The 18,711-nt window shown below is 40.9% G+C and overlaps 1 protein-coding gene across 1 annotated transcript in view; it reads right to left on the bottom strand.

The window, feature by feature from the left end:
- The window catches only part of LOC116412710 (tyrosine-protein phosphatase 10D-like), a 30,893-nt gene extending 13,430 nt beyond the window's left edge, over positions 1-17,463 (bottom strand). Inside the window, 13 exon segments of the mRNA XM_052900831.1 lie at positions 147-232; positions 511-867; positions 1,715-2,008; positions 2,265-2,388; positions 2,472-2,681; positions 2,770-2,880; positions 2,972-3,072; positions 3,589-4,066; positions 4,611-4,714; positions 10,856-11,033; positions 13,587-13,693; positions 14,225-14,498; positions 17,139-17,463. Coding sequence (XP_052756791.1) covers positions 147-232; positions 511-867; positions 1,715-2,008; positions 2,265-2,388; positions 2,472-2,681; positions 2,770-2,880; positions 2,972-3,072; positions 3,589-4,066; positions 4,611-4,714; positions 10,856-11,033; positions 13,587-13,693; positions 14,225-14,498; positions 17,139-17,327 — 2,613 coding nt within the window. The 5' untranslated portion in view covers positions 17,328-17,463.
- Between the last annotated feature and the right edge of the window lie 1,248 nt (positions 17,464-18,711).

Raw genomic sequence — 18,711 nt, forward strand, 5'->3', positions numbered from 1 at the left:
ATAGATTTAAATATTCAAACATCTTTAGAAACTTGCACATTTATTATATTGGTAGTATTTCAAATATGACTAAGAGCACCGGATGGCACGTGCCGGACGTGGACTACGTGTATGTTGGACGTGGACGGCGTGTAGCCGTTGCTTACCAGCGTGGTGGAGAGCGTCTCGTTATCCGCGTCTGCGTCGCCGTCCGATTCGTTCACTATTGTCATTTCTGACTGAATCAGTGGACCTGTGTATAATTTTTACGTGAAATTATTAGGTAACATTTATACTATAGGAAAACAGATATCACAATTACATGTAAATAAGATGTTTACTGTTTGAGTCCAGTCATTGTACAGTATATGAAAAAAAAATGAGAAAATTACAAGAACTATTGGCAACATAGAAAATTTTACTAAGTACATTCATGGCACAATAGGTTTTCAGTATTATTTTCCGATCGCTACAGCGCTTGTCGTGTCGAGAGAGTGGTCCAGGCGAGTGTATAAGTGAGTGTATACGCACGCGTCCTCGTGTCCATGGTGAAGAGGTCGCTGGTGAGGTTGTAGGAGTGCGCGGCGATGGAGACGCCGTAGCCGAGCCCGGGCTGCAGCCCGTCCAGCAGCGCGCGCTCCAGCCGCGCGGGCCCCGGCGCCGGCTGCAGCCGCCGCGACTGCGCCGCCGCGCCGTCCGCGCCGGCCGCGCCGGCCGCGCCGCCGGCCGCGCCGCCGCCGCCGCCGCCGCAGCGCGCCGGGCCGGCGGGGTCGTCGCGCGGCCACCAGCGCAGCTCGTACCAGTCGACGCGGCCGGCCGCGCGCGGCCACTCCAGCGTCATGTTGCGCGTGTCGGCCAGCTGCGCCACGTTCGACACCGGGTTGGGACCTGCGGTACGTGTCACACACCACACACCACACGTTACTACCCACTCGTTACATCTACGGCATGCCATCGTCGCCGTTCCAAAATAATATACACAGTTGTAACTTACAGTTGCAAAAAAAGCGATGATGGCATTAAATGAAAATAAAATACGCCAATTGAAAGTAAATAGTTTGAAATGAAAATTTAAAATTATGGGGAAAAAACGGATAATTTTCCTTTTTTTAGGACTTTAAAAATCACCCAGTTTAGTGACAAAGGGTGAGGGTGACCTTGTTGATTATATAAAATAAATCATAAATAGATCGTCGTCAGGATACTGAATGACATGGAGCAGTCAAGTAGTCAAGAAATAAGTAATATAAGATTGGAACATTATCTATTAAAAATAGATTAATTGTAATTTCTGTATTTAACTAGTCTGGCCATAAATACTGCTACATAAAAACTTTTTTTTTCAACTTTTTAATTATTTTAAAATTAGAAGAAGTTTATTATTTTAAAAATTTCTTTCGATTGCGCGCCATTTCACATATTTTTTCTTGTTCGTTGTCAAATTACAATATGGAATGGGGTGTTAAAGAGAATAGGATTGCAGTGATAGAAGATAGAAGTAGTACTTCATAAAAAAAATGCTTTTTAATTTATAACAGAACATATGGCTAGACTAGGTATATACAGATATATTTATAATGGAAAAAAGGAAATATAGCATACATAAAAAGAGTCGTAACTTACGGGAGAAGACCCTGCTGGAGGGCAGACATGTGAAAAGAGCGTATCGATCAGTGTTAGCGATATGAGAGGGCGGGGGTGAAGGTGCGGGGGCGAGGGTGGTGGCGAGACTCACGGACGGTGTGGTAGGCGGAGAGCGGCGCGCCGCTGAGCACGGCGTCGCCGGCGGCGGGCTCGCTGGCGCTGTCGAGGCGGATGTGGTAGCGCTCGCCGTGCGTCATGCCGGCCAGCTCGTGCCGCGCGGCGGCGGCCGGCAGCGGCGGCGGCGCCAGCCAGGCGGCCGCCTCGCTGGCGCGGTACTGCAGCACGTAGTGGCCCACGGCGCTGCCGCCGCCCGGCCCGCGCCAGCGCACCTCCACCGCGTCCGACGTCACGCGCTCCACGTGCAGCTCGCGCGGCGGCAGCGGCCCTGCGCGTCACCACACACACCACACACCACATCTCACCATCTCACCATCTCACCTGGTAGGCTGGGTTCTCTCTACATCAACCACTGTGTGGCGTTGTCGAAAGAACCCAGTTACAATTATAAGTGAAATAATTTGTAAAATATAAAAAGCGGGTCCTTGTAACCTTAATACAAAATTATTTATTATTATATTATAGGGACAGAGCAGGAGATGTTAGGCGAACAGTCGGATACGTATCGTGGAAGGAACACTCACGGACTGGCTTGAGCACGGTTTGGGGGTCGCTCTGCAGGCCGTGGCTGACGGCCGCCACCTGGATCTCGTACACGGCGCCCGGGAACAGGTCCTCGAGCGTCGCGTTCGTCTCCTTCGTCTCGAGCTGCACACAACCGACTACATGCAACGCGCACCGCCTACACGCATACTCGTACAGGTACGGGCACGGGCGGGCAGAATACTCACCGTGAGGTATTCGGCGGGCGCGGCGGGCGCAGTGGTGTGGCGGCGGTAGTGCAGCACGTAGCCGTCCTGGCGCGAGTTGACGTCGGAGTGCCAGACCAGCGTCAGCGAGCGCTGCTGCGGCGTGGTGGACAGCACGACAGGCGCCAACGGCCGCGTGGCCACGCTCACGGCGCTCTCGTTGGACTCGGCGCCGCGCGACACCGCGCTCACCTGCAACCAGCACGCCACGCGTCACACGCCGCCCACGCAGCCCACGTCGCCCACGTTACCCACGCCGCCCGCAGCGCGCTCTACTCACGGTGATGGTGTAGTTGCGGCCGGGCAGCAGCGACTCGAGCGTCACGTTGGTCGCGGTCGTGGTCAGCGTGTTGCTGTCGTCGCGCGACGGGCCCGCCTCGTGGTACGATATCTGGACACAGGGCGAGGGATCGATCGGTAACTTGTAGTGACGACGAGTAATAGGTAATACATATTTCGCAACTGTAAGTGCGCGGCCGTACCTTGTACTGGTCCTGGGTACTGCCGGGGGCCGGGCTCCAGCGCAGGCGCACCACATCACCGGTTGTGGGCTGCACGCTCAGCTCGCGTACCGGCAGCGGCTCTGCGGCGAGTACGTGTCAAGTAGTGAATATTGTAAGACGCCGCACGACATACTTATACACGTTTAGTTATATTTTAAAAATTCTCAATATTAAAAAAAAATAGTTTAATATTATGTTCAACTAACTTATAGAGAAAGAGATTTATAATTGTATTTTTTACATGCATGCATGCATGCATGTCTGGTATATTTGCTAAATTTTAATAAATTAAGTTCAATTCGATTGGTTGCTTATGGAATCTCCCATGTTGATTCTATAAGCAGGAGATAATTTTTTAACGAGACAAATTTGTTAAAAGTAAGCAGTATAATATGGCTTGTATGGAAATAACGTTCCCTGAATGTGTGCATTTATCGAAAATATTCAATTGTACAAAAGGTAGCGCCGTAAATGAGCAGCTAGTAAACGAATGGATTGCGGTACACTAGTATCAATTATATTGGTGATTTCTACGTGTTTAGTATTGTAGATGCAAGCAAGGGAGAGGCAGGTGGTCGGGCGGGCGGTGTACTCACTGAGCGTGAGGTCGAGCGTGGCGGGCCAGGAGGTGACCTTGCCGGACATGGTCTTGACGATGACGGTGTAGTGCGCGCCCGGCTCGAGCCCGTCGAAGGTCCACTCGGGCGGGTCGCGGCGCGCGCGCAGCACGGGCGCGGCGCGGCGGCCGGCGGTGGTGCCTGCGCCGCTGGTGGTGGAGACCGACACCTGGTAGCGCTCGAACTCGCTGTCGTCGCCGGGCGGCAGCCAGCGCACGCGCGCGGCGGTCTCGGCGCGCGGCGCGGCCAGCGACAGGTTGCGCGGGCGCAGCGGCACGGTGCGGTACTGCGCGGTGGTGGGCGCGGACGCCTCCTGCTCGGACACGGTCTGCACGGAGATGTTGTAGGCGCGGCCCGGCACCAGCCCCTTGAACGCGGCCTGCGCCGGCCCGGGCGGCTCGCCCTCCTTCTCCACGTACTGCTCCGACTCCTGCGCGTCCGGCGGCACGATCGACACCTGCGCACAGCCGCACCGCCGCACCGCCGCACCACCGCCACGTGTTCACATTCACATTCACATTACTAAATACATATATACACCTTCAAACTATTCATCAAATCAAATGTTACGGAAACTATTTTGCAATACTGTTTTCGTAATGTTAACGTTAAACAACCATCGCATGTAGTAGACTACGCTCACTTCAAGGCGTATCCAAACCTCATACCGATTAATTTAATAAAAAAAAGGAGAAAGTAAAGAAAAATTATTGAATGACAATATAAGTTGCCAATGATTTATAAAATCAAATAACAAAACGAAAATGGGAGGATAACGTGCGCGTTGCCGACTCTTAGAAACCTTTATATACCCTTTATGAAGAACTCCATACTGCAACACCTCGGAAAACCTTGGCAGGGAGCTCATTCCACAGCTTGAGCGTTTGCGGAAGAAAATTTCCTACATTGCATAAAATGGAAAATTATCCCTTTTCCCCTCCACTGAGCGCATGTAGCGAGTGAGTGGCATGGATAGTAAGGCGAGGGGAACAGGGCAGTACCTTGTAGTGGGTGTAGGCGCCGGGCGGGTAGGGCGGCTGCCACAGCACCAACAGCGTGGTCTCGTTGCGGAACCACACGATGAACTTGCCCGGCGTGTTCGGCCCTGGAACCGTGCAACGCACACAAATATACATTACTGTTTACAGGTAGATGTTAACAGAGGCTCCATTATGAATTATAAATTAATAAAAGGGACAATCTTTCTATTTATGTAAATAAATTTGTAATTCTTTCTTATTAAACCAAAAGTTAATATGAATTTATTTTTTTGTAGCTTTAGTAGTTTATAGTGAAGGATAAGTCTATTAGGACGGACCTTTTTTCTTTTTTTTTCATTGCGAATAGGCAGCCATGAATGTAAAGACAGTGATTCGACGATAACCTTACACATTGAGCCTCGCACTCTCTGGCAAGAGTACTGGCGCGCCATCGGCGTACGACACACGACACAGTGACAGTGATCACGACCGACAGACGACGTTACAAACGAGCACCGGCTACCACTCGACAGACGTACACAACGTGAAATACAATAGAAACCACTAGCATCCTTATAAGAAAGCGTTCTACTAGGAAATCTGAAGATTTTTCCATAAGAAACTCGGGTGCATTACATGACAGCAGGACACAATGTTGCTTTAGAAAAATATTCACCGGTGAAACACTGCATACATTCCATATACGAGTACATATAAACACATGCGGATCACAAACTACTGCATTGCATTACTGACTTCAATTCTATGACTTATACAAACAAACTATTGCAAAATAATACTATTTCTAAAACTCTTCATATAGATCTATTTTCAAAAAATATAATATCGGTGAGAGACCAACTGAGTAGGAAATTTTTTTTTATTCTTAGTCAGTTTGAATAACTATTGTATGTATAAGAAGGCCATATTTTAATCAAATATTTACATTTAATTGTTACTATGTATTTTATTCATTATTATTTTATTTTTGTAGTCGTTCCTCTTGTTTGTTCATATCTTTTTGTTAACTCGCTATTTTTGTTGCTTTGTGTACAGCGCCTTGTATCTATATTGTTGCTACTTGTGAAAACCTATTAGTGGCTTATTTTATGATCTTAAACTGTATCTTTTTGCTCTGGTGTAGCCCTGGTTTTCCTATGAATAAATAAATAAATGAATAAATAACTAAAATGGTGGGATGGAACTACTATTCTACTGAACAAAACCAATATTACATATTGCAATAAATACATAATATAACATGCGACAGGCACAAACATGTAGTGGACTTGACATGAAATATTTTATATTGATTATTTATATAGCTAACTGTGAAACCTCGTACATATACAATGGAGACGGTATCCATTAAGCGACATATTTAAATTTCTACAGGTACATTAAATACAAATACATATTGTAACAATGACATCCAACATACAGAGAGCGTGACAAAACAAACATTGCTCAAACTAAAAACGGCAGAGACAACAACAATACCAAGTGGCTATGAGTCACGACGTACTGACCGAGACGTAACGAATCCGGTCCAATGCGAGTATGCGAGCATGCGCGCGGGCAGCGACTACGAGCGGACACAGGGAGGCGAGGCGGTGCGCAGGCGCAGTGGGGACCCATCTCACCAATTGTCGGCCGGCCCTGAGCGGCCAGGGAGAACAACGTCAGTAAGTGTTGGTAACACATGTACATCTAGAAAAATATTATTACAACCCAAAACACAGGACTGTGTACCGCATAGTCATAGACAATAGCTGCCAGGAGATCAAATGGTAGACAAATTTATATCAATAAACACAGCATGCTTGCAATGGTTAAACAAAGGATATGATGGGCTCACTGGTCCAGACGTCGAGGTAACCCTAGCTGTCATGTCGACCACCACGTGGTTCCCCCTGGAAACTGGCTTCGCGCGGTTAGAGATAAATGAATATTTTATATTTGCTTTAATAAGAAAATTTTCAATACCTCGGATTACATTTTTCGAGTTTTCGAGTTTATACGTTACAAACAACCAAATGTGACCATTTTGTGTTACTATGGCGTACTCACGAGAAATTGTGTAACTTCTTTTACGTTCTATATATATATATATATATATATATTTTTTGTATATGTTTTGATTTATTTCTTTATTAAATATGTTATTTGTGTGCTGTAAGTGATGCAAATAAATTATAATATATCTATTTATTTAAATGCAACTAATTTTGGTGATATTTATTTGAAAAAAATGTGACTTTGTATAAGGTAATGTACCTTATACAAAGTCACATTTACAAGGTAATGTACCTTATACAAAGTCACATTTACAAGGTAATGTACCTTATACAAAGTCACATTTACAAAGTAATGTACCTTATACAAAGTCACATTTACAAGGTAATGTACCTTATACAAAGTCACATTTACAAGGTAATGTACCTTATACAAAGTCACATTTACAAGGTAATGTACTTTATACAAAGTCATATTTACAAGGTAATGTACCTTATACAAAGTCACATTTACAAGGTAATGTACTTTATACAAAGTCACATTTACAAGGTAATGTACCTTATACAAAGTCACATTTTTTACAAATTGCTACAATTGGAAATGATGGTGAATTTACAGATATGTATACAATCATTATGGTGCAGCAATAATAAGAGGTATACAAGATTGTGTTCCAATCAATAAATATAAACCGACTTCAACTATAGCTAAACCAGTCGTTGTACTTAATTATGGTATATTGTTCATAAAGATAAGTAAAGGAACATAATTACGTAATCTTAACATACAGTCCGCACATCGACACATTCAGATATACAATACATCCATACTTAACGCACACAAACACCCTACACGCCGTCACCTATCGTTTTATAATATAAGTATCAGTAAAAAGGGATTGTTCCTTCAGTTCACAATAAAACAATGTAGTAAGAAGACGTGTCATTTGATTTTCTAAAACTGATCAAGCAAACATATCATGGGACCTTAAGTGCTACAACACCAGTTATTACGAGTACAATTTAAAAACTAAACTAGTGAACAGATTTTGATAAAATTTCCACGAAGCCAACCTGAAACCATTCACATAAAAAATAATTTTCCATATCGGTTTACAACTACTACTTTTGTACAAAGTCTACCAGAGAGAGACTGTACAAAAGTCGATTGCTTGGGTACCTCTGTCCCTTTCGTGTTTAAACCGTAAAGCAGTAGTGTTTGCATGGTTGTGTTTCGGTTTGAAGGGTGGGATATGGCGTGAATTTACTGGGTACAGAGGAATAACACCTGAGTCCTCAAGAATGGCAACGCATAGGGGGTATCATGAGCGAAACTGTATGCTCTGTTATGTCCATGGTACTGCTCATGTTTATAGGCGACGGTTACCACTTTCCATCAGGTGGGCCGTCAGCTTGTTTGCCATTCTATGATGTATAAAAAAAAAACTGCCGTCAGTAATTTCGAGTTATGAGGTAAAAATTCAGAGAAGATTTACATTTATATAAAAAAACACGTTAGAGAGGAACTTCTGGCAACTTCTGTTATTGATATATTTGTTTTCTTATTATATATATGAATATATGTATGTATGTGTATGTATATTATATATATTTTTATGTTAATCATCTGCTCTCGATTGTTTGGTTTGGTTTATTGTGGAAACTTTAATGATTTATGTTATGGTTGTGTATACTATTTTATATGTCTCAGATATTGTATGTTTCCCTTTTAAAGTAAAATAAAAAACCTTCTTCTTTTTGAAGTCGGTTCAAAATAAAACAATTCGCCACGCGGGCGGCGGCGAGTTAGAGCCACACATGTATAACCGACGGTACACAAATATCGGAATATTTACAAGTTATTTATCTTTTTTTTATACAACTTAAAATGGCAAACAAGCTGACGGCCCACCTGATAGAAAGCGGTAACCGTCGCCTATAGACATGAGCAGTAGCATGGACATAACAGCGTATACTGTGTCGACCATGATACCTCCTCATGCGTTGCCATTTCTGAGGACTCATGTGTTATTCCTCTGTGCCCTATAAATTCACTGCCATATCCCACCCTTCAAACCGAAATACAGCCATGCAAATACAACTGCTTCACGGTAGAAACACGAATCTTGTGAACAATTGGTATTGCTCACAGTACCGTGTGCGCTGCGAGTATGAAAGGGAACAATGAACACGCCGCGGCTCGCTACGGACCATCTGACGTAATGACCTGACAAATCAGACAGCACAATTGTCGTTTTGTTAGTTGGCGGCCAACAACTTGAGTGACACCATACACCGGTGTTTCCCATCGTGAGGAAGTTAATAGTTAAGGGGGCAATTAAAAAATGGACTTGAAGAGATTTTAACCCTCTTGCTCCGGGCCATTTAAATACAATGCTATGAGTATATATCGGTGCCAAATTTAACAAAAAAAAGTAAATTTAAAAAAAATGCTGTAAATACTTATTAGGTATAATTTCGTTTGACGTTACCAAAATATGAACTGGGCGATTAGAGTCGTCAAGTAAACTTTGTCGGGAAAAATTATGTATGGGGGCATAAAAATTTTAAGTGTTCAAGTGGGGCATGGTACAGAAAAGGTTGGGAAACACTGCCATACACAATGAAGTTTGCGCAGTACCATTTTCAACCAACTTCAAAAAAAGAAGACGTCTCAATACGGTTGCATTTTTTTAAAGTCTAGTACTTCATAACTCTGCCATTTATAAACCGATTTGGAAAATTCCTTTTTTTTTTGTCTGAAAGTATATACTTTCGGGTTCATCCCACAGAAATTCTATCAAAATCGGTTGAGTAGTTTAATTTTTAAATTAAAATAACTGGTTTCGCCCCAACTGAAGTCGTTTTTTAGTGGAGAACAATCATAACAATTTTAAATACATAATTATGTATATAAAATTGCAGGTCATGTGGGATAAGACCGGTAAATAATCCGCCGTTATTTGTCGCTACATACGTAGAAGCCCAAGTGACATATTCTCACAACGAGTCATGTTTATTCATTTACTTAACTCTTTATTGCACGAAAAACATAAAAATAAACAATGACATATAAACAATTCAACTGAAATACAGTAGCATGGAGTACAAATTGAAATATAATTTTTTTTTTTATACAACTTAGAATGGCAAACAAGCTGACGGCCTACCTGATGGAAAGTGGTAACCATCGCCTATAGACACGAGCAGTACCATGGACATAACAGAGTATACTGTTTCGCCCATGATACCCCCAATGCGTTGCCATTCCTGAGAACTCAGGTGTTATTCCTCTGTACCCTGTAAATTCACGCCATATCCCACCCTTCAAACCGAAACACAGCCATGCAAACACAACTGCTTTACTGGTCTTATCGCTAGGGCAATCTCTTACAGACAACATTTGGTTAAAGGAGAACAGATAGAAGTGGGTTATATTTAGCTGATCATGCCGGATCGTGTGCCCCCCACACCTGTGGAGGTCCCAACTGTTAGTTTACATTAAGTTCGATCGCAGCGTCACTTGATGTCACGTGACGATAACTTAAATTTCAAACTTCATTTGCATCTAGTCTAAACATGATCGGATATGAAACATTTTTACAGCCGTTGATTATAGTATAATAGGTAAGTTTTTATAATATTTATAAAGCAATTATAAGGTATTGTCAAACTCGATTCGTTTCCGCCTAATGTCCACATACGTTATGAATACATTTTATTAAAGTTAACAAGGCATTTGCATACGAGTTTTAAATTATTTGTGCTTAACATTATGGGGATACGCAGGGGGGAGGAGATTGTTAGTGATGTGGGTAACAGTCCCATTAATATTGAATATACTCTGTCAGGTCGACTTCCACGCGCCCCCCCCCCCCCTGAAAACCACCATGATGAATTTCATGTGTATTCATCACGATGAGCTAACTGACCTGTATTTTCATTCTCACCTATCATCTCTCACTGGTGGCCCGCCAGTGTATACCGTTAGCGCGGGCGGAAATACATTATCATCCATTAAAAAAAAAAACTATGGAGATGCACACTGTAAAAAGTAATGACATGATAGTGAATGTATTGAAACAGATCAATGGCAGAATTCAATTTCTCATATTGAGATGCCCCATTTCATAGGAAGTATTTCGAAACAGAGCGCAGGTGGTGGTGGTGGTGGTGGTGGTGGTGGTGGTGTGTGTGTGTGTGTGTGTGTGTGTGTGTGTGTGAGTGTGTGCGTGCGTGCGCGAGACTCACGCGTGGTGAAGTTGCGCGAGGCGTAGGCGGCGCTCTCCTTGTCGTGCAGCAGCGTGAAGGCGTGCAGCTGGTAGGTGGCGCCGGGCGCCAGCTCGGACAGCGTGTGCGTCCAGTTGCCGGCGCCCGCCACCGTGATGTTCTGTGCGCCGCCGCCGCCGCGGTCCGTCAGCGGGATCACCTGCCGCAAGCACCGCGCACACTCTCACCGCCACGTACACCGGCGACACGCTCGCCCCACATCACGGTTAACCACAAAAAACAACTAAATTCACATTTATGATATAGTTGTAGAAATTTCACTCGCCTATCCCCCTTTTTAGGGGGGAAGGGATTGTTAGTAATGCGGGCTACCAGTCCCATTGTTATACCCTGTCGGGTCGACCTCCACGCGGTTCCTCCTAGAAACCATCGTGCTGAATTCCAGGCGTATTCATTACGATGCTTTTTTCATTATCCACCTATCATCCCTCACTGGTGCCCCGCCAGCGTATACCGTCAGCGCAGGTGGAGTTACCACTCCATTATCATCCATTAAAAAAATCTCCTTTTTATTATATAACATACAAGGCTGAGAGTATACTTTTAGCGTAAAATCCGCCTTGTACACATATATGTATTAAAAAATAAAAAATGCTCTCGACCGTAGCCAATATTCAGGGAGTACTTACACCAACACTCGTGTATGAAAGTGAATAGTGGCAAAAGAAGTACGAAAGCAGAATAAATGCTGTAGAGATGAGAGTTTTGAGGAATGGACGTGGTTTTACATTAAAAGACATACTGAGATATAGTATGATTGGAGACAAGTGTAGACTGCAAGACGATGTAATGAAAAAGATTGAAAATGGTTGCGTTGGTTTATCTGTTTTGAGAGAATGGATGAAAGAAGAATTACGAAAGCAGTTTATTGGGTACAAATTAATGGAGATTTCAACAAGCACGCCCTAGATGGACGTATGTCGATCAAATAGGCGACGTGCTGAAGGAGGACCAAATTTAAAGTACCCGTAATTGGCGAGCGTGTATCCCTTTCAGACCCAAGATTTTTTTCTTTCAGATTAAATATATTTTCGTGTTTTGGAGCCAAGCCATCTTGCCGGCACGCACGAGACTACTGCACCACCTAACCGCTAAAATGATTTCTTATTGGCTGGTTTAGAATCTCGCTATCATATTATTTCAGCTTCGTGCGTAAAATTGAATTGCGCGCGGTTTTAAAATTTTTTAAAGTTACAACTCAGCCCGTATCGTTCAGGTCTGAAAGGGGTATGAATAGATTGATAAATGTGGAGGAGACGAAAAAAGGCTGTTTAAATCGGAACATTTGTTGTTTTATTGGTTTCGTTGTATTTGTAATAAATTCTGATTTAGTACGTTTCCTGCATTTTGGTTTAATAAATTATGTGCCAACTAGGAGATATTTGTGGTTAACCGTCGATATGGCCGTTAATCTTCGCTTCAATGAGTTTAAAACAAGAGAGACTGTTGGCGACAGACCTCCTTTCATACAAGTTTACCTTTTTTAGATTTATATTTTTATATTATGAATATGTGTTTGATACTTCTTGAGTGACATATTGTTGTTATATCGTGATTGTCTTAAGAAATTATACTGGTAAGCCTCTCTCTTAATATTATTTTATTATTGTCGCTGCCCTCCTCTCCTACTAGCGTCGTTTTTAGAGACTATATAGTCTGTATCTCTGACTATATATAATATATCTGTCTCCAGTGAGGATTGCACTGGTGACCATCTATATCTATCTATACTTATAAATCTGTAGGGAGGTCAATTCTGTACATGAAATATATTTCCAAAATAACTATCAGGGGGTGATTAGTGATCGATACTGATGCCAAAAATGCAATCAGTAAAATTTTTGTCTATCTGTCTGTATGTTCGTTATAGAAACAAAAACTACTAGACGGATTTTAACGAAACTTGGTACAATTATTCTTCATACTCCTGGGCAGGTTAGCGATCAATAGGAGCAGAGCAGAGGGAAATGTTGGGAAAACGGGAGAAGTTAATCCATTTTTCTTCTTTCGCGTGTGCAGCCTTAATGGCCACTTTTTAAATGTAAAAATATCCACCCGTGCGAAGCCTGGACGGGCCGCTAGTATTAAATAATCATTGTCCTCATTAAATATGATAACGCGTGAAGCAGTTGTGTTTGCATGGCTGTGTTTCGGTTTGAAGGGTGGGATATGACGTGAATTTACAGGGTACGGAGGAATAACACCAGAGTCCTCAGGAATGGCAACGCATAGAGGGTATCATGTGCGAAACAGTATACTCTGTTATGTCCATGGTACTGCCCATGTGTATAGGCGACGGTTACCACTTTCCATCAGGTGGACCGTCAGCTTGTTTGCCATTCTAAGTTGTATAAAAACAAAATATGATAACGAAGTTACTTATGAGTATACTTCACGGTGACAAACACGGCACTAGACTTTTCGGGTCACATGCATTATTACTTGATGCGGTTGACGTCATTGTTAAATGTCCGTTACATACTGCACCGAACACCTCTGACTACTGCTTCTACCAGCAAACACAGCTGTGCTCCCATTTGTAGGGTGTGTGAAGAGTAAATCTACAGGAAAACTAATTACTGCTTCTTAAAACTATATTTTTCACTAATATATGAACAGTGATTTGAACAGCGCAGTTTGTCAATTATGATTTTCTTACTGTCGAAATATTGGCCGAATGCGGCGTACGCACCTTAAATCTGAAGCCGGTGTAGTCGCCGTGGACGGGCGGCGACCACGATATGGTGGCCTGCTTGTTGCGACCGAGCGTCACTGTCAGGTTGGTCGGCGGCTCAGGTGCTGAGGGACAACAGTGCAGGAGTAATGACTTCATGCAGTATATGTCTAATGAATATACGAGTAATCGAAATGAAAAATTTAAAAGTCGCTTCCCGCTGTCTGTCTCTATACATGCTTAGATCTTTAAAGCTATGCAACGGATTTTGATGCGTTTTTTTTAATAGAGTGATTCAAGAGGAAGATTTATATATATATATATATATATATATATATATATATATATATATATATATATATATATATACATATATATATATATATATATATATATATATATATATATATATATATATATATATATATATATATATATATATATATATATATATATATATAATATAGTATTGTGCTTTTCAGCGCGACAATTTTTTTCAATTGTATGTTCATACTTTAGTCAGTATTAAGGTTAATTTTTAAATCACTTTGTAGTATATTTGGTATCAGTATTGCACCCGTGAGAAGCCGGGGCTCGTCGCTAGTAAAGTATATCCTCTTACTACTACTAAATAAGTAACGGAGACATCAAATTACCCGTAATAATGGTTTGATTCCACGTCAGGAGGTCTGCAAATGTGGCGTTGGAGTAGTAGAGCATGAAATGGTACTTGGTGCCGGGAAGCCCCTGGAAGTTGATGGTGGAGGCGCGCGCCGGCACGGTGTAGTTGGGCGCGGGCGAGCCGTGCGGCGGCCGGTAGTCGAGCCGGTAGCGGCCGCCGTCCGCGCCGGCGTCCGCGCCGCCGCCGCCGCCGCCCGATCCCGGGATCTCGATCACCAAGTCGGCGCCGTAGCTGCTCTGCCACGTGCCCTGTCGCCGCATGTCAGTGAATGTAGTTCTAATAACTATATACTAGTCAACTTATAGTCAAGTTACAAGATATGTACATACATAGCATCAATAGATAAAAATAAATAAACTTTTATTGAGACATTACAAAATAAATATTATTAATATTGTATTTGATACGGATATAATTAGTCCATAGCTTTCCACTCATTCTCTCCAAGAAGTCTTTCTATCTTTTGTTCTGTCTACCTCTACCTCTTTTCCCCAAACTTGGTTGCCAAATGAAGACCCTCCTACTCTATTTATGTCATGAATTGTGTACCTGGTCCATCCACATTAATATATTATTATTTACATTAGTTATTTTTGTTATTCTTCTAAGGTCTGTATTTCTTACTTCCTTCTGAGGTCAATACTCCTCTCCATAGCATGCTGGCAAATTAAAAGTTTTCTATTTGGACTGTTTGCAACAGTCCAAGTGTGACAACAGTAAGTTAATGCTGGTATGATACATGATTCAATTACTTTTCTTTTAAGATTGATGTTAAAATTCTTGTTTTTCATAACTTCTTTTAATGACCAGTATTGTTTCGATGAGTTATATGTCTATTATTTTTTTGAGGATGGTATAACTTGCCCCAGGTAGACAGTTAGGTCTTGGCATGCTATTGTTTTACTGTCCACAATTATTTCAACCTGTTTACAATTAATTAAAAGTGTATTCTTAGTACTCATCGATAGTCAGACTAGCTCACTCTCCGCACTCAGCTCCTTGATCATTGTTCTGAGATCCAGTAGCATTTTTGCCAATAAAACTATGTCATCTGCAAACCTCAGATGTGTTAGTCTGAGTCTTTTTATTGCTACATCCACATTTTCCCAACCTACTTGGTGAAAGGTGTATTCTAATGTTGCTAAAAAGAATTTAGGTGATAATGGGTCTTCTTGGCGAACACCTCTTCCCATTTTTAGAATGTTTCTTTGTTTTTAATAAATATCATATCTATGTTTAAATAAAAGTGAAATTTCAATTTATTGTAAGATAATATTGTACATAATGTAAATGGTAGACCTTTATACTCAACATGTTAGCCATGTTCTATGTGAAACTATCTATGCATAATAAAGACACTAAACAAGTACACAAATTGTTTGGAATATTGCTTATTGCACATGCTTGTTAGACTGTAGATGATTTTCAATAGATACATTTGTCACAATTGCATTGTTTGATTGTGACATCTAATAATTATATTAGATTTAATAACTTACTAAATATAATAAATCACTATGCTTTTTGCTATAGATTTCAGAAATAGGAAAATTAAAGCAATAGACCAGTTCTAGATTGCAAATAAATATTAAACATGCTTACATTGGATTTATGTCTGATTGTCAGGAAAACAACTGTGGAAACCGCATCAACATTTGGTGCAGTAGTTGTTATGAGATGTCAGATAAGTGTCAGTCACTAGCACAGTGAATATTAGTCAAGGATAACTATAAAGTGACTTACTGTAGTGTTGGACCAATGCTAGGTTTCACAACTGAAACTAAGATCATATTACGGCTTCAGGGGGTCTACCATGAAATGAAATTCCGAATCAAATTTGTGTTTTTGTTCATACCAAAATCAACCCTATAAATGAAATGTAGCCTAACATTACATTTGTCATAAATCCTACCATAAAAGTAAAAAGGAACGATACTTTTGCATTTTTAATATTTTTAAATGGTATGTATCAAGTAATTTTAACATAAAATTTTTGGTTTCATTCGGATCCGAAATTTCATAAAACATTTCATGGTAGGCCCTCTGTTCTAGTTTTGGCTTTTTTTTATGGCATCTTGAAGTAATCTATTTTATTGCATTCCCTACTTCTGAAATCTATGCATATGAAGTAGAGGGCAAAAAGCTAGTGACATATACAAAGAAATAAGTTTATAGTAACAATTAATTCATTGACCCATTTATTGTCATCAAACATTTTACTACTCAAATATACATAATTATAATTGTTGTTGGAAAATTAAATGACTATAAGGAGGAATGTAATACATAGGAATACAATGTGAAACTATGACCTGGGATAAGTAAGCCCTTGATAGCGATATAAGGCCAGCTCTGTCCCGCCAATCCCCTCTAGAAATACTAAGCTCAATTTCAAATTAATTTAAGCACAATTGAGCTGCTTTTTCATCCTTATCTGCCATTCATCACTGGTGGGATGGGAGCAGTAATAACTAACAGTATATGCTGAGGGAGATCAGCATATAATGTTAGCATAGACAAGAGTTACTATTACTTATTACCCTTTAAAAAAGTACCAGGTATTTGTAAGAATCTTCTAGATATGGCGAATTCAAAGACACAAAATTGAAATGGAAAGTTCGGTCGCATACTATCGCGTTAACCCTCGCTACCTTTCAATAATTCTATTGACATCCAATTATAGAGAGACTGAAGAGTCACTGTATACTTCTTTTAGAGTTCAAACTGAAGATATGCATGAATGGAAAGAATATTATTATAAACAAAATGATGTAGTGTGTTTGGAATCAATATGGTATCATATTTGTCTGAACATTCTAAGCTTGACATTTTCGTTCATACGTACGTACAATCATTGATGGTGCTAGTATATTCAACACCGTACTCACAACAAAAACGAGGCAAGCTAGTGCCAGGGCCATGGCGTAGCGAGTGCACCTATTTGTTGCTTGCACAATCGACCTCTTCCACATCATTGAAGGTGATTTTCTGATTTCACATGACACTTTCTCCACTAAAACATTAGAATATCCACGTGAAAAACAACATTTTTTTCTTTCCTGCAGTATAGTCGTCATATCATCGTGAGTTTCTTAATATATTAAGCTTCGAAATAATTGCACACTGAGAATAATATTAAAGTCAAAACCAAAGACTAAAAAACATTGCAATCTTGTTTTCATGACAATGTTTTGCGATGTCAATCTTATTCCTGTTATATAAGAAAAGGCGTTTACCCCAATTATAATTCAATAATAGTTCGCACAGGTAAAAATGTATTAAAAGAACATAATGAATATTATTAATTTTAGAAAATAGGCAGAGTACAATATATAATGGAACATAATATTAAGACATCTGTAAACGGTTAAAAATGAAAACTTAATAGAGTTACTTATAAACTTATAACGTTACTTATAAACCCATACTTATAAATATCTGCTAATTTTCAGAAATATAATTATATGAATGATATTCTAGGTGTATTCATCACGATGAGCTAACTGACCTGCTTTTTCAGAAGAGAAAAGAATTGTTAGAAATGGAGTTTGACAGCCCCATTACTAATATGCCCTATCAGGTCGACCTCCGCGTGGTTACCCTAGGAAACCATCGTAAACCATTCTTATAGAATTCGTCACGATAGCTAACTGACCTGCTTCATCCTCACCTATCATTTTTCACTGTGTGCCCCGCCGGTGTATACCGATAGCACGGGTGGGGTTACCGTTCCATTATCACCCATTAAAAAAAATACGCAAGAATTCATTTTGTTTAATAAATAATTAAATTATATACGTCAAGATACATAATGTACATAAGTATATAGAAAACTGATAAAAAAAAAAAACAAGTCAGCTAATTTGATTATTAGCTGACAAAAAGTTGACCTGTTTTTAAGGCTCGATGCTCTATGTAATCAAAGTTTTTTCTATACAAAATACAATGAAATTATAAGACTTTTTTTTTACTTTTACTATTATAAGCTGCGGTTAACTAACAAATAAGTGATATTTCTTGACCTGGATAACATCAACCTAGATAAATAAATAATATTTATATTATTATATGTATTACATCTCCCATATTTAGAACTAACAAATTTTTCATCGTGCCTCCCACCAAATTGTTTATAATTACTCCTCTCCATCCAAAGGTTGCTTGGAAGAGATCGCTCTTAGCGATAAGGTCGCCCATTGTTTTCTGATTGTGATTATTTTTATTGAACGGTGCAGCTTGACCGTACGGTAAGCGTGGACTGTAGGGGCGCTGGTTCAGGCTGGAGAGAAACACACTGATTCCTTTTCTGAAGTCCCCGGTACCGTCTGAAGAGTTTTCTTTTGTCCTATTTCTTCTCGGTTGGGAGTGCAGTGCGTCAATGCTATGGCAGAGCATGCCGCTCGTTCGCGATGTCGCGCATCCCCTTGCGGGAGGATGGGAAAACCAGTCCGGAGCCCTAAC

Source organism: Galleria mellonella, unplaced genomic scaffold (assembly GCF_026898425.1).
Source record: "Galleria mellonella isolate WM207_F2 unplaced genomic scaffold, CSIRO_AGI_GalMel_v1 utg714, whole genome shotgun sequence".
Lineage (NCBI taxonomy): Eukaryota > Metazoa > Arthropoda > Insecta > Lepidoptera > Pyralidae > Galleria > Galleria mellonella.